The sequence below is a fragment of the Mobula hypostoma genome, chromosome 13 (genome assembly GCF_963921235.1).
Source record: "Mobula hypostoma chromosome 13, sMobHyp1.1, whole genome shotgun sequence".
Lineage (NCBI taxonomy): Eukaryota > Metazoa > Chordata > Chondrichthyes > Myliobatiformes > Myliobatidae > Mobula > Mobula hypostoma.
The window spans coordinates 46721741-46746374 of NC_086109.1; the positions used below are offsets into that span (position 1 = coordinate 46721741).

Consider the following 24634-nt stretch of genomic DNA (forward strand, 5'->3'; position numbering starts at 1 on the left):
AAGCAGGTAAATCCTGTTTCCAAAATCTATCTCCCTCCTAGTTCTTCGGTTATCCTCCAATTAAATGGTACTGTGTTGGGCCCAGACTCAACTCAATCCTATTTTATCCATCTTCAACTTGTTGCAGCTTTTCATGTCCATTTTCCTTCACCAAATGCTGAGCATCATAGTTTTTGGTGCTGAGCCTAGCTGGGAATTGATTGCACCTGTCAATTCATGCAAGGACCTCATTCTTCATGTCAATCTCATTACCAGCTCTGATCATTTAGGTATTTCACTGTTTTAACCCATTATAAGACACAACTCTTGTCTCACTGCTGAGGACAATTGAATGCCCCTGAAGACGTGTTAGAGTGGACCCAGCAATTCTCATTATCCTCAATCTCCACAAATATACTTGTGGATCTAGCAATAAACTCAGCTTTGAGATTACAACCCAATAGCTGCTGCAGAACAACAAATTTCATGACATATATCAGTGACAATAAACCGATTCTGATTTTATTGTTCTCCATTTATTAAAGCGTATAGACGGAGCTTGAGTAAAACAAATTCATTTCCCAATCATTCTGAGTCATAAAACACAGGAGAAGAATCAGGCCATTCAGACAATTCCCTAATGGTAGATTTATTATCCCTCTCAATGCTGTTTCTCCTGCCTTCTCCTTGTAACCTTTGACGTCCTCACAAATAAAGAACCTATCAACCTTTGTTTTTAATATACCCAATGACTTGGTCTCCAGAGCCGTCTGTGACAAGAAATTCCACAGATTCCAAATATATTCCATCAAATTCATACAACATATTACTCAAATCACATACTATACAGTGGTTAAGACAACAGGTAAACACTGAACTCCATTCAAAAGAATTTAAATTGATTCCAGTGCATATTTCAATTGACATACTGATTGAATGTATCACAGTTTGTTAAGTATCAATTTCCCTGCTCTGAGGATAACAAAACATGACTTTCCCCATAAAATAGTAACATATGATAATTATGAAACTGGATGCATAGCAAGACATTTTAATAATCAATAACTTATACAGCAATTACCTTGAAGCTTGACACATATATAATGCCCTTTGAGAAATTATTTAATCAAAATCTTACCAGGAAATTCTTTACTGTCAGGGAAATAGTATTCAGTAAATTCAACATGAATTGCTGACATGCCGGGTGGAAGATGGTAGGATACCCTATTACAGGACAGTAAGGTTGTCGGCTTCTTACCATGCTGGCCTGCTGCTGTGACCTTGAATGAAATAAAACACCAAAATGGCGTGAACACACACAGCACTAGGATTCCTTTTCTTTACTTAAACACTATTAAAATCTGGTCCAGGTAGATCAACAGTGAGACAAATAATGTGTAATAGGGATTTTTTTTTTGCCAGATTCAGTAGGTAGAACATTAAATGCTTCAGTGACAATTATAAACAGCTTTGTGGAATGACAGATCTGGAAAACACACAAAATGCCCCTCATGAAAACTTAAGCTACCAAGATGCACATGCAGCTGTTCTCCTGACTGCCAGGATGAAAGTGGTAGAAAACAGATTTACAGATCAATTATTGATGAAATTGAATCTCAAGCTACTGGGTCTCAGTTACTCTGATGAAATCCAGAAATACAGTGGATGATTTTTCAGAAATATAGCTCTACTGTTACAATGTTAAACATAAGAGCACAAATTTCTAAAAATATTAAATCTGTGATATTAATACAGTGATATTGATATTAATATGTGGTTTAATATGTTTTGAAATATTTTACTTTTCAAAACATACTTGCAGCTGACCTACTATTGTAATACAGGTTCCTCTGTCTTGCACCTGGACTGATATGCTCCTGGCAAGCCCCAAATTGAACAAACATGTATGTTAATGGCAAGTCAATACCACTTAAAGGCGCAATTGAAGATATCTTCACATCAATGATTAGAAATTAGACCTTCAGCTTTCCAGCTGGGATCTTGCCAACCCCATAATCTTTATTATACTTGTCCATTCCTACACATCCTACGTGGACTGAATAAACTGCCTGGCTTCTGAGTTGGTAAGAACTTCAGGTTGAGGCCATGTTAAATCGTCTACTTGAAGGTGGTTGGAAATGTTTCAGTCGAAGCAAGCAGCTGAGAAGAAGGGAGTGAAGAAATCGGGTAGAAAAAGTCATTATTTTTTTTTAAACACTGCTCGGGGAGAAGGGTCTGCACTGCGCAGGCGCGTGACGTAGTGCGCCAAGTTTTAAAAGCAGACCTCCATATACAGCGGCCATCGTCGGAGTGGACTGAGTCAGAGTGGGACGGCTTTGGTGAGAACAGGCAGAGGCCAGGGTAGATTCTGGTAAGTTTTTTTGTTCAGATTGTTTAGTGCAGTGAGAATGCCAGGCAGGATGTTGGAATGCTCCTCTTGCAGGATATGGGAAGTCAGGGAGCCCTCTGGTGTCCCTGACAACGACACCTGCAAGAAATGCATCCAGCTGCAGCTCCTGATAAACCGCGTTAGGGAACTGGAGCAGGAGCTGGATGACCTGCGGATCATTCGGGAGAATGAGGAGGTTATAGATAGTAGCTACAGGGAGGTAGTTACGCCAAAGGAGCAGAGGACAGGAAATTGGGTTACTGTCAGGCGAGGGAACAGGAAAGGGCAGGCAGAGCAGGGTTCCCCTGTGGCCATTCCCCTCAACAAAAAGTATACCGCATTGGATACTGTTGGGGGGGATGACTTACCTGGGACAAGCTGCAGTAGCCGGATCTCTGGTACTGAGTCTGGCTCGGCAGTGCAGAAGGGAGGGGGGAAAAGAGGAGAGCGGTAGTGATAGGGGTCTCGATAGTTAGAGGTGCAGATAGGAGGTTCTGTGGTCGTGACAGAGAATCCAGGATGGTTTGTTGCCTCCTGGGTGCCAGGGTTAAGGATGTCTCTGATCACTTGCATGACATTCTGAAGTGGGAGGGTGACCAGCCAGATGTTGTGGTGCACATCGGTACCAATGACATAGCAAGGAAGAGTGAGGAGGTCCTGGAGAGTGAGTATAGAGAGCTTGGTAGGAAGTTGAAAAGCAGGACCTCAAGGGTGGTAATCTCAGGATTGCTACCTGTGCTAGGTGCCAGTGAGGGTAGGAATAGGATGCTCTGGAGGATGAACAAGTGGCTGAGGGGGCAGGGTTTCAGATTTCAGGATCATTGGGACCTCTTCTGGGGCAGGTGGGACCTGTACAAGAGAGACGGGTTACACTTGAACTACAGGGGGACCAATATCCTTTCAGGGAGGTTTGTTAGTGCTATCGGGGAGGCTTTAAACTAGATTTTCAGGGGGATGGGAACCAGAGTGCCAGAGCTGACAGTGTGGGTGGGGTGAAAATAAATGATGTTAAAAGTTCAGGCAAATCCGCTGATAGAAAGGTTGTGAGTGGTGATAAAAATCTTCTGAGGTGTATATATTTCAATGCTAGGAGTATTGCGGGGAAGGTGGATGAGTTGAGGGCGTGGATTGACACGTGGAATTATGACGTTATAGCAATTAGTGAAACTTGGCTACAGGAGGGGCAGGACTGGCAGCTTAATATTCCAGGGTTCCGATGTTTCAGATGTGATCGAGGCAGAGGAATGAAAGGTGGGGTAGTAGCATTGCTTGTTAGGGAAAATATTACAGCAGTGCTCAGGCCGGACAGATGAGAGGGCTTGTCTACTGAGTCCTTATGGGTGGAGCTGAGAAACAGGAAAGGTATGGCCACATTAGTGGGATTGTATTACAGACCACCCAATAGTCAACGAGACTTGGAAGAGCAAATCTGCAGAGAGATAGCAGGCAACTGCAGGAAACAAAGTTGTGGTGGTAGGGGATTTTAATTTTCCATACATTGATTGGGACTCCCATACTGTTAGGGGTCTAGATGGTTTAGAGTTTGTAAAATGTGTTCAGGAAAGTTTTCTAAATCAATATATGGAGGGACCAACTAGAGGGGATGCGATATTGGATCTCCTGTTAGGAAACGAGTTAGAACAAGTGACGGAAGTCTGTGCAGGGGAGCCCTTTGGTTCCAGTGATCATAACACCATTAGCTTCAATTTGATCATGGACAAGGATAGATCTGGTCCTAGAGTTGAGGTTCTGGACTGGAAGGCGGCCAAATTTGAAGAAATGAGAAAGGATCTAAAAAGCGTGGATTGAGACAGGTTGTTCTCTGACAAAGATGTGATTGGTAGGTGGGAAGCCTTGAAAGGCGAAATTTTGAGAGTGCAGAGTTTGTACGTTCCTGTCAGGATTAAAGGCAAATTGAATAGGAATAAGGAACCTTGGTTCTCAAGGGATATTGCAACTCTGATAAAGAAGAAGAGGGAGTTGTATGAAATGTATAGGAAACAGGGAGTAAATCAGGTGCTTGAGGAGTATAAGAAGTGCAAGAAAATACTTAAGAAAGTAATCAGGAGGGCTAAAAGACATGAGGTTGCCTTGGCAGTCAAAGTGAAGGATAATCCAAAGAGCTTTTACAGGTATATTAAGAGCAAAAGGATTGTAAGGGATAAAATTGGTCCTCTTGAAGATCAGAGTGGTCGGCTATGTGCGGAACCAAAGGAAATGGGGGAGATCTTAAATAGCTTTTTTGCGTCTGTATTTACTAAGGAAACTGGCATGAAGTCTATGGAATTGAGGGAATCAAGTAGTGAGATCATGGAAACTGTACAGATTGAAAAGGAGGAGGTGCTTGCTGTCTTGAGGAAAATTAAAGTGGATAAATCCCGGGGACCTGACAGAGTGTTCCCTCGGACCTTGAAGGAGACTAGTGTTGAAATTGCGGGTACCCTGGCAGAAATATTTAAAATGTCGCTGTCTACGGGTGAGGTGCCGGAGGATTGGAGAGTGGCTCATGTTGTTCCGTTGTTTAAAAAAGGATCGAAAAGTAATCCGGGAAATTATAGGCCGGTGAGTTCAACGTTGGTAGTAGGTAAGTTATTGGAGGGAGTACTAAGAGACAGAATCTACAAGCATTTGGATAGACAGGGACTTATTAGGGAGAGTCAACATGGCTTTGTGCGTGGTAGGTCATGTTTGACCAATCTATTGGAGTTTTTCGAGGAGGTTACCAGGAAAGTGAATGAAGGGAAGGCAGTGGATATTGTCTGCATGGATTTCAGTAAGGCCTTTGACAAGGTCCTGCATGGGAGGTTAGTTAGGAAAATTCAGTCGCTAGGTATACATGGAGAGGTGGTAAATTGGATTAGACATTGGCTCAATGGAAGAAGCCAAAGAGTGGTGGTAGAGAATTGCTTCTCTGAGTGGAGGCCTGTGACTAGTGGTGTGCCACAGGGATCAGTGCTGGGTCCATTTTTATTTGTCATCTATATCAATGATCTGGATGATAATGTGGTAAATTGGATCAGCAAATTTGCTGATGATACAAAGATTGGAGGTGTAGTAGACAGTGAGGAAGGTTTTCAGAGCCTGCAGAGGGACTTGGACCAGCTGGAAAAATGGACTGAAAAATGGCAGATGGAGTTTAATACAGACAAGTGTGAGGTATTGCACGTTGGAAGGACAAACCAAGGTAGAATATACAGGGTTACTGGTAAGGCACTGAGGAGTGCAGTAGATCTGGGAATGCAGATACAAAATTCCCTAAAAGTGGCAAGTAGATAGGGTCGTAAAGAGAGCTTTTGGTACATTGGCCTTTATTAATCAAAGTATTGAGTATAAGAGCTGGAATGTTATGATGAGGTTGTATAAGGCATTGGTGAGGCCGAATCTGGAATATTGTGTTCAGTTTTGGTCACCAAATTACAGGACGGATATAAATAAGGTTGAAAGAGGGCAGAGAAGGTTTACAAGGATGTTGCCAGGACTTGAGAAACTCAGTTACAGAGAAAGGTTGAATAGGTTAGGACTTTATTCCCTGGAGCGTAGAAGAATGAGGGGAGATTTGATAGAGGTACATAAAATTACGATGGGTATAGAGTGAATGCAAGCAGGCTTTTTCCACTGAGGCAAGGGGAGAAAAAAACCAGAGGACATGGATTAAGGGTGAGGTGGGAAAAGTTTAAAGGGAACATTAGGGGGGGGCTTCTTCACACAGACAGTGGTGGGAGTATGGAATGAGCTGCCAGATGAGGTGGTAAATGCGGGTTCTTTTTTAACATTTAAGAATAAATTGGATCGATACATGGATGGGAGGTGTATGGAGGGATATGGTCCGTGTGCAGGTCAGTGGGACTAGGCAGAAAATGGTTCGGCACAGCCAAGAAGGGCCAAAAGGCCTGTTTCTGTGCTGTAGTTTCTATGGTTCTATGGTTTCTATGATCTTTTGCATTTACTCCACTGGTGACTTCAACAGAAGTGGCAAGACTGCAGGTTTGCCAAGCTGTTTAGCCAAATACTCGCATATACATTGGCACCTATTTGAAATCCACCCAGGGTTATTCCTGATATCCTACTGACCTCATTGAAGGAGGATTCATTATCTGGCTCCAGGTTAATAGTAGTGTGAGGGATACACTAGAACATGAGGAATACAGACTGTGCAGAAATGCAGCTTTATTGCTGATGGCCCATGGCACCTTACAGACATCTGGTTTTATACTGACACATTAATTTTGAATCTTTCTCATTAGCATAGTGCTACTGCTACATAACACAGTAACAATGGTTTCGGTATGGAGATATGATTTACTTCTACAGTTCTGAGTAATGTTCGCCTGTACACCATCATACTCAGGATTTTTGACAATTGCATACATCTATGTTTTCCCTGCTAACTAAAGCAGGCTCATTCCGGCAGTCACAGACTCCAAGCTTTGGCTGGCTTGACAGCAGGAGTTGCCAACAAGCTCCCTGAGATAATGCACTTGGAATTACTCAGTCACATTCATTCATTGAGGAAGGCTAGCTGATGCAACTGGAGGAGGATTCGCTTTCCTCAGCTGAGCTTAAACCACGAGGCTTCAAAGAGCCAGGCTAATATTAAGGACACCCATGAGTTCCTACTTCCAGAATAGCACTAACTCAGATAATTGCACAGAGAGCGGTAAGTGTAAAGGAGGGGGGCTTGCGGTTCTGGTAAACAACAGATGGTGCAATTCAGGTCATATTACGATCAAGGAACGTGCTTGTAGCCCGGATATTGAACTTTTTGCTGTTCGACTCCAGCCATATTATTTGCCAAGGGAAATCTCGCATGCAATTGTGGTTGTTGTGTACATCCCTCCCTCTGCCAACCCGACGTCGGTGTGTAACATCATTTACACCGTCATAGCCAGATTACAAACCCAGCACCCGAGTGCCCTCATTACCATCTTGGGTGACTTCAACCATGTTACCATGGCTAGAACACTGCCCAACTTCATGCAGTATGTGAGCTGTACAACCAGAGGGGAGAGGACTCTGAATTTGATGTATGCTAATGTTAAGGATGCATACAGCTCCCCTCCCCTCCCCCCATTGGGAATGTCTGATCACAACCTGGTGCACCTAAAACCCTGCTACATGCCTCTGGTGAAGAGTAAACCTGCAACCTCGAGGACAGTGAGGAAATGGTCGGAGGAGGCTTATGAGGCGCTCCAGGGTTGTTTTGAGGTGACAGACTGGCAGGCACTCTGTGAGCCACATGGAGAGGATATTGATGGGCTCACAGAGTGCATCACTGATTACATCAACTTCTGTGTGGACTGCAATGTTTCGACAAGAACTGTCCTTTGTTATTCAAATAACAAGCCATGGGTAACAAAGGACATCCTGAATGCTAAAAAGAGGGTGCTTAGAGATGAAAATAGGGAGGAGTTGAGGGCAATACAGAGGGACCTGAAAGCCAGGATCAGGGAGGCTAAAGACAGGTACAGCAGGAAGCTTGAGAGGAAACTCCAGCAGAACAACATGAGAGAGGTCTGGAGTGGGATGAGGACCATCACTGGGTTCCGGCAAACTAGCAACAGAGGAGCTGAAGGCAGTGTGGACAGGGCCAACAAACTTAACCTGTTCTTTAACAGATTTGACATTGTGACCCCTGTACAGGGCTACGGTAGGAAACTTTGTCACATGGTGTGAGCAGAATTATCTGCAACTTAATGTGAAAAAGACTAAGGAGCTGGTGGTAGACCTCAGGAGAGCTAAGGTACCGGTGACCCCTGTTTCCATCCAGGGGGTCAGTGTGGACATGGTGGAGGATTACAAGTACCTGGGGATAGGAATTGACAATAAACTGGACTGGTCAAAGAACACTGAGGTTGTCTACAAGAAGGGTCAGAGCCGTCTCTATTTCCTGAGGAGACTGAGGTCCTTTAACATCTGCCGGACGATGCTGAGGATGTTCTACGAGTCTGTGGTGGCCAGTGCGATCATGTTTGCTGTTGTGTGCTGGGGCAGCAGGCTGAGGGTAGCAGACACCAACAGAATCAACAAACTCATTCGTAAGGCCAGTGATGTTGTGGGGATGGAACTGGACTCTCTAACGGTGGTGTCTGAAAAGAGGATGCTGTCTAAGTTGCATGCCATCTTGGTCAATGTCTCCCATCCACTACATAATGTACTGGTTGGGCACAGGAGTACATTCAGCCAGAGACTCATTCAACCGAGATGCAGCACTGAGCATCATAGGAAGTCATTCCTGCCTGTGGCCATCAAACTTTACAACTCCTCCCTTGGAGGGTCAGACACCCTGAGCCAATAGGCTGGTCCTGGACTTATTTCATAATTTACTGGCATAATTTTTATATTACTATTTAACTATTTATTGTTCTAGTACTATTTATTATTTATGGTGCAACTGTAACGAAAACCAATTTCCCCCGGGATGAATAAAGTATGACTATCACTATGACTATATGCGATTCAATGATTACACTTTATAGATATTACTGGAACAATGTAATTAATAGAAATAAAATATATAAGGAAAGTAAAAGGCGCCAATCTTATCAAAGTTCAACCACTTCATGCACAACAGCTGGAGCTCAATTAACGGAGTCCTCTTTCCATCATTTGATCCCCTCCGGCTACCTCGACCCGCCGACTGGGACTAACCACTGTGGTTGACCAGATACTCCATACGAGGCTGTCTTCGTCTCCTTTCCTCACCAAAGACCCTGGGCCTCGGACTCCCGCTCGGGGTCCGTCCCATCAGCCAGCTTACAGCATCACGTCTCCTCTCTCTGTCCCCATCGCGCCTTCTGCCCCAAACCCCACGCAACACAATAGCTTACAGACACACAAGAAAGAGTAACATCTATCTCAATTGATTTGTTCCCTCTTATCAATAATATAACCTAAACAAGCAGGTGGGGGGGGGGAGAGGGGGAGAGGGGGAGAGGGGGAGATGGGGAGGGAGAGAGAGAGAGAACGAACGAACTCCTTACATCGCAGCTAACAAAGAAGCCATTTTGATTAGCCGACGCAGTAACATAAAAGAAGAAACCTCTTACATGAGAATAATAATATCATATTGTGTCTTGACTGGTGTATTAGATATTTATACAAATGAAGTATCCAGTACATCTGTGAGAAGAACACTACAGAGGTCTTGTGTCACTGCAATGTTTTGGTTTATTGGAAAGACTGGCTCTATCATTTCAAAGACTTAAGAGTAGAAGAAGATGAGTTCTACAGCCCTCATTGCATGCACATGCAGTTCAACTCTGAGTAATTATGCAGAAAGTCTGAAGTTGCTCACTGATCTCCTTCCACCTTAGGCCACAAACTTATCAATCACCTCTGCTGTGGACCACTTTCTGGAGGTGCAAGATGCTGACTTCCACAAAGAAGGGATCCGTATGCTCCACGGCCACTGGTCAAAGTGTGTAAATGTAGGAGGGGACTATGTTGAAAAATAAATGTGCTAGGTTTTCTAAAATTGACTCCTTCTACCTTAGGCCACGAACTTATCAATCACCCCTCGTATAAGAGAAATTTGAGTCATCCAGATAGTTTGAAATACTTCTTGCAGATTTTCAACATGCACTCAATGAAGTAAGGTGCCTTAACATCAATAGCTCTAAACAAAAAGAACATTTTTATTTTTGAGTTCAAGTTACTTTAAAGGTAAAAAGCTAACATTGTGAAGTCAGTGTCCACCTGAGAATAAAAGTCAGAAGTTAAACTTTCTCTGCACAACTTCCAACAGATTAATGTAATGAAATACTTTGTAGATTATTAAACAGAGGCATTTAAAATGAATTTAGAACACATGAAAGGCACAGATGCCTTCACAGTGGATTAAACTCTTACACCATTTCGAATGATGGATGATATTCATTTATTATGTAATGAGTAATCTGTCAATTTGGCTACCGTCACAACAGCTCAAAAGCAGATGCCATTTCGTTGGCTCTTCACTCTATGCAGGAACAACTGGACACCGAGGATGCATACATCAGGATGCTCTTCATTGACAACAGTTTGACATTTCCCTCAAAACTAATCAATAAGCTCCAAGACCTAGGCCTCAATACATCTTTGTGCAATTGGATTCTTGATTTCCTCACTTGTAGATCCAGTCAATTTGGATTTGCAACTACATCTCCACGACAATCACCATCAGCACAGGTTGTTTGCTTTGCCCTCTGTTCTATTTGCTTTTTACTTATGACTGTGAGGCTCAGTGCAGCTCCAAAGCTATACTTAGGTTTGCTGATGATTGCACTGTTGTTGGTTGAATCAAAGGTGGTGACGAATCAGCATATAGGAGGGAGATTGAATATCTGGCCAATATCGGAGGCTAAGTTTGCTAGTTTGGTACTGCATCTAACAGTCAATGGTGGCTCTACATTAACTCATCAATGGAAACAGAATTGCAAGTTCCAATTTAGATTAATGGCTCCAGAGAAAAATTATGTCTTTACAATGCTTTAATATATTGAAATCCTTTTACTCAGAGTTGAGAAAAATCTGGTTATAAAGAGACAAGAGCATCCACTTAAGTTATTCCTCATCTCTAAAGTTGACAGATCCATGTATATATATTTTTCATAAATGCAGAAAAAGTCATACATTAGATTGAGAAGACACAAAGTCAATGTCAATTCTTCATCCTTACCTGATAAACATCCAAGTCATCAACACGGACAACTACACAACTGGAGAGCAGCTTACTCCATGGCACTTTACAAGAATCAGGAGAAGTAGCTCCTGTCGATTGGTCACTTGCTCGTCTTTTATAAGCAGAACTAGTCTTCCAACCTGGTGACCCTACTGTCAACAAGAACAGAAATTTTAATAGCCAAAACTAAAAATCACCGCTATATTTCAGGTACTTTATGCACAGGTCTTCTATTCTATGTGACAAATTTAAAACATGATGCATGATTTAGAGTTGTGACACAATAAAGTTGTTCTTTTTCTGGCTGGGTAGCCTAGAAATAATGGGTACATTTTTTTCCAAAACAAACCATATAGCCATTCAGGAGCAAGAGGCATAAAATAGTTGTATCCAAAATCTCAATCGACAAACAATTGAGGTAAAAAGTCAAGGGAAAAACCTCTCGTCTCAAGAGCTGCAAAACCGACTCCTTTCTCCTTTTATTCTTGCTGGTTTATGGGTTTTTGGAATGCCCTCAGGCCATTCAAATACTGAAAACAAGACAAGGCTGTTCTCACTTAAGATTGTGCTGATTTATACCAAATGTCCTTCTCCTTTGTGTCATCCATAATCATCCATTCCCTTTGAATTCATTTATCTCATGAACTCCACCAAACTGCCTGCTTCTACTGCTATTGAAATGGAGGAGCCTATTCCAGGTACCTATCACTTTCTATTAAAAAAAAGTTGCCCCTCACGTCACCTTTAAAGATTCACCCCCAACCTAAAAAGCATGTCCTCAGGCGTTTGACATTTCCATCCCATGCCAACTGTCTATGCCACTCACAATTCTTAACAACTTCATCAGGTTTCCCCTCAGCCTTCAACTCTCTAAGGAGAATATCCCAAGTCTGTCCAACCCTCCTTTATAGCTCACAGCCTCCAATTCATGCAACATCCTGGTAAGCTTCTGCAACTGATACCAAATCAGAATCAGGTTTATTATCACTGGCACGTGACGTGAAATTTGTTAACTTAACAGCAGTTCAATGCAATACATAATCTAGCAAAGAGAGAGAGAAAAAAATAATAAATAAAATAAAACATAATAATTACACATATTGAATAGATTATTTAAAAAATGTGCAAAAACAGAAATACTGTATATTAAAAAAGTGAGGTAGTGTCCAAAGCTTCAAAGTCCATTTCAGAATCGGATGGCAGAAGGGAAGAAGCTGTTCCTGAATTGCTGAGTGTATGCCTTCAGGCTTCTGTATCTCCTACCTGATGGTAACAGTGAGAAAAATGCATGCCCTGGGTGCTGGAGGTCTTTAATAATGGATGCTGCCTTTCTGAGACACCGCTCTCTAAAGATGTCCTGCATACTTTATAGGCTAGTACCCAAGATGGAGCTGACTATGTTTACAACCTTCTGCAGTTTCTTTCAGTCCTGTGCAGTAGCCCCTCCATACCAGACAGTGATGCAGCCTGTCAGAATGCTCTCCACGGTACAACTATAGAAGTTTTGAGCGTATTTGTTGACATTCCAAATTGCTTCAACCTCCTAATAAAGTACAGCCGCTGTCTTGCCTTCTTTATACCTACATCAATATGCTGGGACCAGGTTCGATCCTCAGAGATCCTGACACCCAGGGACTTGAAGCTGCTCACTGTCTCCACTTCTGATCCCTCTATGAGGATTGGCATGTGTTCCTTCGTCTTACCCTTCCTGAAGTCCACAATCAGCTCTTTCGTCTTACTGACACTGAGTGCCAGGTTGTTGCTGTGGCACCATTCCACTGGTTGGCATATCTCACTCCTGTACGCCCTCTCGTCACCAAATGATACTAAACATCATTTGTCACCATTATCCACTTGTCAATCCTCTTTCAATGAATTATGGACTGACACCCAAGATCCCTCTGAACATCAACGTTATTAATGGGTTTACCATTAACATCATATTTTCTCCTTCCATTTGATCTCACAAAGAGTCTCACACTTGCCTGGATTAAAATTTATCTGCTGCTCCTCCTCTGCCTATATTTGTAGTGGTCTATTTCCTGCTGTACTTTGAGAGTCCTTTACACTGTTTGCAATCTAATTTGCTAATCCATCCATCTACCTTTTCATCCAAATCATTCATGTAAGTCACAAACAACAGAGATCGCAGCACCAGTCCTTATGGGTCACCATTGGTCATTAATCTCCAACAAGAGCAACCACCTCTCAGCCTTTCTCTTTCTTTTGTGGGCAAGCCAGTTCCTAATTCAAATTTACAATTTACCCTGAATCTCATACATCTTTAACTTCTGAATCAAAATAGCACAAGGTCTTACTCAAGTCGATGTTGCTAGCTTGCACTGCCTTACCCTCATCAAGCACCTTTGTCATCTCCTCAAAAAAAAACTAAGTTTGTAAGACATGACTTGCTTTGCACAATGCTATGCTAACTGTCCCCAAGAAAGCCATGCATAAATCCTACCCCTTAGTACTCTCTCCAATAGTCTCAGTCCCACTGATGCAAGGCACACTGGATTATCTCCATTTGCCTTCCTGAACAAAGGCACAAGATTTACAACTCTCCATTCATCTGAGACCTCACCTGTTGCTCGTGAGGACACAAAAATCCTTGTCAAAGCCCCAGTAATCTTGTCACTTGCTTCTTTCAATATTCTAGAATATATGCCATAAAGCCCTGGGGACTCATTTACATTAATGCTTATCCAAAGATCCAGAATTCCTTCCTCAATCTCAAAATTTCTCAGCACATTAGCGTGGCCCACTGTGTTTTCACTATCCTCCAAATCTTTCTCCTCAGTAAACAGTGACACAAAGCACATATTTAGTACTTCAGCCACTTCCTCTGACGCCAAGCACAAATTCCCTCCTTCACATTTGAGTACCATCTCAGTTATCCTCTTTATTAATACAAGCATAACATGCCTTTGGATTATACTTGACCCTGCTCACCAAGCGCACTTCATGATCTCTTTTGGTCTTCCTAATCTCCTAAGCACTTTAATGCTACCTTTATATTCCAGAAAAGTCTAATGTGGTGGATTCACTGATGTATTTCCAGATAGTGCTGGATATCAGTGAAAAACTCAAAAAATTTAAACTTGAAGCAAGTCACATTCGATTAGTCTGGGTGTAATCCTGTAACACTGATGAATGCTTTGCAGTTCAAAGTAGGATAACGTGTCTCAATAATTCCAATTGAAGATTGTAGCAATACAGGATATTATACACCTTCACACATCTGTCAGCTAACCTCAGATTTTAACATGAAGCTCCAATATAACACTTGTTAACGCACTTCTGCTAAACAATTCCATTAATACAAGCATTTTATTTTTCTTAAAGTACATCTCAGGGCTTAGGCTCAAGATCACCTGTAATCAACACCAGTCAAGTTGATATCGTTATAAATTAGCTGAAATAGAGATCTTGCACTTTTTGAAAACAAAACATGGCTTTAACATGATTGGAAAAATGACATATCTGCAAAGATCAATGTGGAAAAACACAGTTTCTATCAACCAAGAATGAAATTCAAACCCATTCTTTTCAGATTTTTTTCTCCCAATACATTACTCAGAAGAGTCATTGCTCAACAGCAAGAATCATTTTGGACATGCATTCCACTATGCCTTTCATACATGTCCCTGTAATTTTATTCAAATCTTTTGAAAGTGGATTGATAAAACCATCACAGCAAAAGGAATAATTAAGAAGCGTCATTTCCAGAAAGCAAATCAGACTGCAAATACTGGTCTTCACTATATCATAAATTATTTTAATGATATGAAGAGGAAAAATTGTGTCCAGTATAGTTTTAGTTTAGAAAACAATCCAGCTTTATCTTTCGCAAGTGAATATTCACTAATTTTGCTGTAAATTTGGCCTTTTATTTGTGGCTGTGTCATACTCTGCAACCTTGATCACCTCCTGTGAATTGTCAGTAGCTTGCATATCAGAAATTGCCATCCACCTTTCTACGTGGAATATTGATACCAAAAAGAAAAACAAACTTGCGTTATCATGAAGTATGAATTCACTGTATTACTCAGAAAGTAATTGGAAACAAAATGTGGTTGCAACATCAGTGTTATGAAAATTAGTTCAGTTGTCAATTTTAATCAGAGAAATCCATAGCAATTCCGGTCACCAGGCCAGTTTCCCTCTCTGATAACCTAAAATACTCAATCCAAGGATCATAAACCTTCTTGCCTGACAGAGAACTTGGCCTCTTGTAGTGTATACGATGAAGTTAATTTCTGCTGAAGTGCCAAAATGACATTGCTAAAAAAATGTTTCATTCATATCACTCACGAAGTTGGCACCATCTTAATTGGAAACGGAGCAACCCAAATCATGCATTAAGGATGCATGGAAGGAGAATGCCTTCATTTATAATCATTCAAAAAAGAATATTTAATGTTTCTTCTATTAAGACTGCTAACTATTAGAAATCTACATGAATGTCAGGGAACTGGAAATAAGCACTTGAACCACCATTTATCAGTTAACATTTCATGAGCTTTGAAGTTAATCTCAGAAAATTACAGCACTCAGACATCAAGACTAACATTAAATGATGATACCAACTTCCATTTAAGGCATTAAACATGGATAATGTAAACCTCCTGATGATATCTGAAAGGTTATCTACACACAAAATGCTGGCAGAACTCTGCAAGTCAGGGAACGTCTATGGAAGCATCATCTTCATCAGACAACATCAACAAGCCAAGACACTTCATCAGGACTGAAAAGGAAGGGGGAAAAAGCTAGAAATAAGGTGAGGGGAGGGTGAGGAGGACAAGCTTGATTGTGATAGGTGAAGTCAGATACATGTGGGAGACAGGATGAATTAAGCTGGGAGGTGATAAATGGCAAAGGTGAAATGCTGGAGGAGAAAGAATCTGAAAGGAGAGATAAAGCAGGGGTTCACAGACACCTTGCTGGAATGCTCTGCCATAGACTGTGGTGGAATTCAAGTTAGTGGGTATATTCAAAATGAGGTTGATAGTTTCCTGACTGGTCTGATTAACAAGGGATATGGTGAGAAGGCAGGTGCATGGGGTTGAATGGGATCCGGGACCAGCCATGATGAAATGGCAGAGCGGACTCGATGGGCTGAATGGACAAATTCTGCTCCTTTGTCTTATGGTCTTAATGGGATTGGTCCATGGCATAAAAAATGTTGGGGACTCTTTGGATAGAGGACCACAAGAGAAGGGAAAGGAGGAGAGGCACCGAGGGAGGTGATGCGCGAGTGAGGAGAGGAGATAAGAGGCCAGAGTTGGGAAATGACGAAGAGGGAAAGAGGAGGAGAATGAAATTACCTGAAGTTGGAGAAATTGATGTTCATGCCATCAGTTTGGAGGCTACTGAGACAGAATATGAGGTGTTGCTCCTCCAACCTGAGAGTGGCCTCACCGTAGCAGAAGAGGCGGCCATGGACATGTCAGAATGGGAATAGGGACAGGAATTGAAATGGCTGGCCACTGAGATATTCCATTTTTTCCACCTGGAGCTGAGGTGCTTGACAAAGCAGTCTCCCCATTTATGTCAGGTCGCATCAGTGTAGAGGAGGCCAAATCGGGACCATGATACAGTAAAAGACTCCCACTAGAAGGACTATTTGGGCCCTGAATGGAGGTGAGGGAGGAGGCAAATTGACCGTGTAACACTTCTGCTACTGTGGGGTAAGTGCATAAGTGCCAGGAGGGAGATTAGTGGAGAGAGACACAAATGGACACGGAAATCATAAAGGGAATAATCCCTGTAAAAGGAGAAGAGCGAGGGGCAGGTAAAGCCATGTTTGGTGGCAGGGTCCTGTTGAAGATAGCAGAGTTGTAGAGAATCGTGTGTTGGATGCAGAGACTCATGGGGTGGTGGGTGAGGAGAAGAGGAACTCCATTCCCATTGAGGTGTTGTGAAGGCGAGATGAGTGTGAATGTCCAGAAAATAGAGAAGGTGAAGGCAGCATCAATAGTGGAGGAAGGGAAACCTTGTTCTTTGAAGAAAAGACGTTCTGGAAAGGAAAGCCTCATCATGGGAACAGAGAAGGAGGATCTGAGAAAAGGGAATGACAGGATGGGAACAGGTAGAGTCAAGATAGCCGTGGGAATTAGTGGCATAAAAATAATAATAATAAGTACTTACTGATTTTGAGTGGGAAATTATTTTGTTACAGCAGCAACATTCAAAAATACACTTAGCAGTCTGCAAAATTTAATAAAGTACAGAATAACATACACAATAATAAATTACCAATGTGCAATAATAACATACAAAATAACAAAACAACTATTGTACAATGATGTGTGTACACCTGTTACACAGAGATGAACTGCTGTATATGCTTATTGCATTTGGTCGGAAAGATTTTCTGTAACGATCTATGTGTCATGTTCAAAAGGGTGCTCCGCTGCTTATTCAGTCAGCCATGGAGGGGATATACCTGATCACCTATAATGGATAACGGTGTTTTAAGTGAACTCCTTTCAAAAGAGTCCAGGTTGTAGCCAAGGACAAATCCAGCTTTTATAAATGTAGCCCCCTGGTAAGCCTCAGGCTCACTCAGCTCGCTTCCGTCTGGGGAGAGCAGCCTTTGGCCCCGCCAAACTGGGTAATCGAGTTTGGGTGGATGATGTGTTGTGTCCCCTGTGTAACATCAGTACCCCGAAATAACATTCAGTCCACAATGTGTGGCTAAACAAGTAAGATTTTATATTCATAGTCATAGTTATAGTCATACTTTATTGATCCCGAGGGAAACTGGTTTTCGTCAGTTTCACCATAAATAATTAAATAATAATAAAACCACAAATAATTAAATAGTAATATGTAAATTATGCCAGGAAATAAGTCCAGGACCAGCGTATTGACTCAGGGTGTCTGACCCTCCAAGGGAGGAGTTGAAAAGTTTGATAGCCACAGGCAGGAATGACTTCCTATGATGCTCTGTGTTGCATCTCGGTGGAATGAGTCTCTGGCTGAATGTACTCCTGTGCCCAACCAGTACATTATGTAGTGGATGGGAGACATTGTCCAAAATGGCATGCAACTTGGACAGCATCCTCTTTTCAGACACCACCGTGAGAGAGTCCAGTTCCATCCCCACAACATCACTGGCCTTACGAATGAGTTTGTTGATTCTGTTGGTGTCTGCTACCCTCACCCTGCTGCCCCAGCACAAAACAGCAAACATGATAACACTGGCCACCACAGACTCGTAGAACATCCTCAGCATCATCTGACAGATGTTAAAGGACCTCAGTCTCCTCAGGAAATAGAGACGGCTCTGACCCTTCTTGTAGACAACCTCAGTGTTCTTTGACCAGTCCAGTTTATTGTCAATTCGTATCCCCAGGTATCTGTAATCCTCCACCATGTCCACACTGACCCCTTGGATGGAAACAGGGGTCACCGGTGCCTTAGCCCTCCTCAGGTCTACCACCAACTCCGTATTCTTTTTCACATTAAGCTGCAGATAATTCTGCTCACACCATGTGACAAAGTTTCCCACCGTTGCCCTGTACTCAGCCTCATCTCCCTTGCTGATGCATCCAACTATGGCAGAGTCATCCGAAAACTTCTGAAGATGACAAGACTCTGTGCAGTGGTTGAAGTCCGAGGTGTAAATGGTGAAGAGAAGGGGAGACAAGACAGTCCCCTGTGGAGCCCCAGTGCTGCTGATCACTCTGTCGGACACACAGTGTTGCACGCACACGTACTGTGGTCTGCCAGTCAGGTAATCAAGAATCCATGATACCAGGAAAGCATCCACCTGCATCGCTTATACTTATATTTAAGTATGGGGTTAGTAGAGAACAAAAGAAATGGAAAACAAATAAAAGGCGCTAATAATCTCATAAACACGTCCAGTGCACAAATGTTGGAGCTCACGGATTCCCTGTCGCTGATCCTCCTTCGCTCGTTGTCAACCCCTGGGCTCCCACCCCGAGCCCAGGCCCAGCAGGTCCAGCAACCGTCTCCTCAAGCCACCTCTTCTCTCTTCATCCTCTTCGCGCCTTCTCCCCAAAACCCGCGCAACTAACAGCTTTCACACAGACAGAAAGAATAACATCTATCCCAATTGGTTAACAAATTAATACAAGTCCCGTTATCACTAATTATAATCCAAACATACTGCTATAGAGAACCACTGTCTCAGCAGTTAACAGTACAGAGAAGCCATTTTATTCACCTTAGCAGTAACCCTTACATAAAAAATATCAGGAGACAGTTTGTCTCCAGTGATGGAGACAAATCAAGAAAGGAGATGGAAGTGTCATAAATGGACCAAGTGAATTTAAGGGCAGGATAGAAATCAGAGGCAAAATTGATGAAACTGATGAGCTCAGCATGGGTGCATGAAGCAGCACCAATGCAGTCATTAATGTACCCCAGAAAGAGTTGGAAAGCATTACCAGGGAAGGCTTGGAGCATGGACTGTTCCACATAGGGAATGAAAAGACCGGCGTAGCTGGGGCCCATGTGGATGCCCCTGAGTTTGGAGAAAGAGAAATCATTGAGGGTGAAGACCAACTCTGTCAGATGGAATAGTGAAGACACAGCAGGGATAAGAGGTGGGATCCGGAGAGGGGGGGGCATGCAGGAAAAGAGTGTCAGTGACATTAGAGGAGAGGCGAGGGGTGAGGTGTTCAGGGAAGGTAGCGTGGGAGGAAGATAGAGATTTCTAGGACCAAGAGGGTGATGGGGAGTCTGAAAGACAGGAAATTAGGGAGCTGTGATGAGGGAAGGGGAGCCCAGGTCCCAGTGGCAGTGGGAAAGTCCTCTGCCTGGGGGTGGGGGCGGCTGAGGACAGGGCTTGAACCAGAGCCGGAAACTGCGAAATTCCCAGTCTGAAGGCACTCTCACAGATTGCTGGCAAATATTCCCACTCAAACATATATTAAGTCACGTGTGTAATTTACTGTTCAGACAATGATGTTTCAAATTCATCCTACAGTTACACATTGTAAAGTGCGTTGGCTGATTCTGAGCACATGAAAGGTATGACGATTTATTCCAGATAATCAAAAGGGTTTCTTTGTGCTTGAGAAAATAAAAAGGAAGTACTCATTCATCTGTATAAGCAAACCAACAGGAAAGGGAGAACTCAAACCAAAAATAATTAATTTTTCTAAGTTCTAATTCAAACTTTTCTTCGATTAGAAGTAGCTTAGATAAATAATTTTTTCTTAGAATTTATGCACATAGAAAGCATTTACCTTTTACTGCTGAACTCCCAGACTCTTACAAACCTGTTGACAGAATCAATTTTCTGTGGCCTTTTTAGATCGATATTTGTATTGCCATTCCAAAACATCAGAACCAAACAGTGCTAATTTGAGAATTCAGTTGTGAAATATCAAGAACTAACAGTATCGTCCCTTCAAGCTCTAATTAATCCAAAAATTATAAAAACAACATGAGCTAACATATAGTTTGTACCTGTGTAGCACCATTGCAGGCTGTAGGCAACTTGTAATGCCCTTCCTTGGCTAAATGTGTCGTGCAATTTGGTCCAGATGATCGTTGTTTTGTTTGTATACACGTATATGGTTGAATGACAATAAGCTTGAACTTAAAAAGTTCAAGTACTGAATGTCCCATATTTATACAAGGAATTTACAAACATGAGTTTTCATATGAGCTTAGCACTTGACTTATTATTACTTAGCGGAAATTCTTTGAATTTTTCCGCTTAATAGGAACATAATAGAAAATATAGCACATCTACCACTTATGAATTTTCTCGGAATGGTAGAAACGCAAAGACTGAAGTCCAGTACATAATGGCACAGCCTTTAAGGTACTTTAGGAAAAGTAACTGTAATTTGCCATGCTACTTTTCCATAACATAACTTTTGCTTTTTGATCAGAACGTTAATAACAGAACCTGCACAGCTGGGCTCAAGTCAGTCATCTAAACTGATCCCAGTACCACCCTGAAAAAAGCTGTACAATAGTAGCAGATGCTTCCAATAATTGGATTTGTACTAATCCGTCCCAGTCCTTCATGTAGATCCTGTAGGTCCATTGGTGCGAACTCTTAGCATAATGGATACAACCAATAAAGGCTAAAGATAAACTTAAGTGATTAGCTTAGAATGATTGCTGTGGTCATCTGCAAAACAACAAAGGACATTTCAAAGCAAAAAGTTGCAAAAGTGCAGGGGGTTTCCACTTACTCATAACCTGAATTATCAAAATGAAGTCAAAAGCACTTAAAAATCCAGTTGGCAATGGAAAATCCCTTGTGTAAAAACTATTTAATTTGAAGTATTCCATTCTATATGCAGTGAAATACATTTTAAAATCAGTTTAAAGCAGAAATTAAGTACAATTTATTTAGCTTAATTTATGTTGATCAAAGTAAATATGAATGACATTCATCTTCCCACCCCCTCTCCAAATTCCATGTTTGTAGCACAAAGCTGATAGCTAGATTCTACAAAGAATTGCAATTGTGGAGTCTTTTTGCAGTTGTGGAAACCAAGAGGAAATGTAATTTAGCTACGATATCAGAAGTGCCCAGTCCATTGATACGGCAATTTAATTTATCAGAAATATACATTAGATTATAATCACTCCAATGACTCACTGGAACAGCATGGATTACAATCATTAAACATAAATGTTGCAGCACAGACCACCTTTGCACCCAAATCTAGAAAAAAACTACTTAGAAATTTTTTTTTTTTTTTTTTGCAAATGATTATATTTTGAATCAATAATATTTTCCAACATTGGTGCTCAATAATACATGGGGGATAAGCAGCACCTGTAAAAGTAAGAATGAATTGAGACAATCAAAACTAAAGGATGCAAATTTAAAAGGGTCCAAGAACACAGGCACCTGGGGACACAGATGTGCCACTTCTCTTAAAGGCAACAAGGTGGCAAACACAGCACTTAGGATTCTGAGCTAATACGGGGATTGAAATAGAACCCTGTCGTTTGTATTAAATCTTCAAACAACACTGGTTCAGTCCATCTGGAATACATTGATTAATTGCACAACCATGATAGGTCAACGATGAGCAACCACTGTTGGTGATCTTCAGGTCTGCGCAAGTAATATCTGCACAGTTTCACTGCTCCAGGAAATCAAGCAGAAAGCAAGGATATGCACCAAAACAGACAGAAAAGAGTCTGCAGATGCTGGAAATCTTAAGCAACACACACAAATTACTGAAGCAACTCAGGAAGTCAGGTAGCATCTTTAAGGGAAATAAACAATCTACATTTTGAGCTAAGATCCTTTAACCCCACAATCCTCTGAATCCCGCACATCACTCTCCGCAATTTCAACAAGACTCTACCACCAGGCACATTTCTCTCACCCCCCCTCTCTGCAGTCTGCAGAGATCACCCTTTATAGACTACTTTGTCCATTCATCCCTCCCCACTTATCTTTCTCCTGGCACATCCCAATAACATGACAAATGTTGCATCTGCCCCTACACCTCCCCCACCTCACCATTTAATACCCTAAATAGTTCTTCCAGGTAAGGCAGAATTTCATTTGCATGGTCTGTTACAGTCATTTAATTGTATCTGGTGTGGCTTCCTGTGCATCGATTAGACTTAACACAGATTGGGGGATCACTTCACTTTGCTCCTCCTTCTGCAACAGCCAGGGGTGGACACCCATTTCAATTTGAACTCCCACTCCCATACAGTTCATGACCTCCTCCACTACCACAATAAGGGCAAACTCAGGTTGGAGGAACATAAGAACTCAAGAACACAAGAAATAGGAGCAGGAATAGTCCACCTGGCCCGTCTAGCCTGCTCTGGCATTCAACAAGATCATGGACTCGCCTCCACCAACCTGCCTTTTCCCCAAAACCCTTAATTCCCCTCAAAAATCTTCTAAACTTGTCTTAAATATATTTACAGAGTTAGCCTCCACTGCTTCATTGGGCAGAAAATTCCACAGATTCACCACTCTTTGGGAAAAGCAGTTCCTCCTAATCTCTGTCCTTAATTTACTTCCCCAAATCTTGAGGCCATGTCCCTTAGTTCTAGCCTCACCAACCAGTGGAAACAACTTCCCTGCCTCTATCTCATCTATCCCTTTCATGATTTTATATGTTTCTCTAATAACTCCTCTCATTCTTCTGAATTCCAGCGAGTACAGTCCCAGGCGACTCAATCTCTCCTCATAGTCTAACCCCCTCATACCTAGAATCAACCTGGTGAAACTCCTCTGCACCACCTCTACCCCCTTTCTTCACCTCCCCTCCCCCTCATCACTTGCCCATCACATCCCTCTTGTTCCTCACCTCCTTCCTTCTACTCCATAGTCCACTGTCCTCTCCTATCCAGACTCCTTCCTCACTCAGCCCTTTCCATTTCCAGCTATCATCTCCCAGCTTCTCACATTACCCCCTCCCCACACCCACTTTCCCCTTCACCTGTCTTATTACCTGCCAGCTAATACTGCTCCCCCTCCTCATCTTCTTATTCTGACTTCTGCCCCTTTCCTTTCCAAACCTGACTAAGGGCCTTGAACTGGAATGTCAACTGTTTATTTCCTGCCACAGATGGCACCTGACCTGTTCAGTTCCTCCAGCATGTTGTGGCTACTGTTAAGGATATACACCAGGTTCTCAGCACAGCAGTGCATCGCCGAGGAGATGCCTTTTCTTAAAGCACAGGATACACAAGTGTTCGGACCTGAGGATGAAGGTCACTATAACTAATGAGTATTCTGTGGAGCACTGCCATGCAGGGTACGTGTTCACGTTGAACCAACTGTCTTTTGTGTGTAAATTAGATATTTTCTTTGCATAAAATTTGAAATGACTTTTCCACAGGACCAAGATCAAAAATATGGTCAGGAGAGATATTAGATGTAAAATTGGGCTTTGAAACACAAACCAAATCTTCTATTTGTTGTTCAACAAATACACATCATAAAAATAGTGATTAGTCAGAACTTAAGCATTAGAGTACCCTTGTGAACAGAAAAATTTGTAACAAAAGACAAGTTACAAGCCCCTGAAGTCTCCTCTGCCACTCAGTAAGATCATGCTAATCCTGTACTTGAAGTTCCATGTGGACTCCATATCCTTCTATCAATCTTAGACTTCAATATTCTCAAATGAGTATCCACAGAAAAAGTAGTTCAGCCAATTTTTATGAAAATCCAGCTGTAAAGTGCATACCTTTCCATTTACTGGGAGATTCCTTTGTTGGAGATTTTCCAACTGTTGCGTCCTCACTGTGATCTATTATTGTTTGTACTTTGGACTGAAACTCTTGCAGCAGGTCTTGGGCCCATTGTGCTCTGGATTCCATGGCTTCAGAGTACCTAACCCAATGTTTACAACTATCATCTGCAAAAGGAGACACACAGATTTGTAATTCAATGATAATTAAAACTTCAGAGCTGGAGATCAAAATCCCTTTTGCAAGTTAAAAAAACCCTCTCTTGGAATAATGTTAAATGTACTCAGGAGTCTGACCATCTATATCAGCAGTATAACTAAGCCCACTTTTACAATGGAGCTTCTTGAGTGAAAGTTTCTGGTGTTCAGCCTCAGGGGATTTGTTGTACACAAGCTATAATTTCTTATTTTTTCTTCAACTATAACTTT

General features: G+C 42.0%; 1 protein-coding gene across 4 annotated transcripts in view; it reads right to left on the reverse strand.

Moving 5' to 3' along the window:
- The window catches only part of LOC134355571 (bridge-like lipid transfer protein family member 3A), a 161699-nt gene that overhangs the window by 59947 nt on the left and 77118 nt on the right, over positions 1–24634 (reverse strand). For all 4 annotated transcript variants that reach the window (XM_063065628.1, XM_063065629.1, XM_063065626.1 and 1 more), the window contains 3 exons: positions 24203–24373; positions 11025–11179; positions 1118–1259 (listed from right to left, as the gene is read on the reverse strand). In XM_063065628.1, the coding sequence (XP_062921698.1) occupies positions 1118–1259; positions 11025–11179; positions 24203–24373 (468 nt within the window). The remainder of the gene's footprint in view (positions 1–1117; positions 1260–11024; positions 11180–24202; positions 24374–24634) is intronic.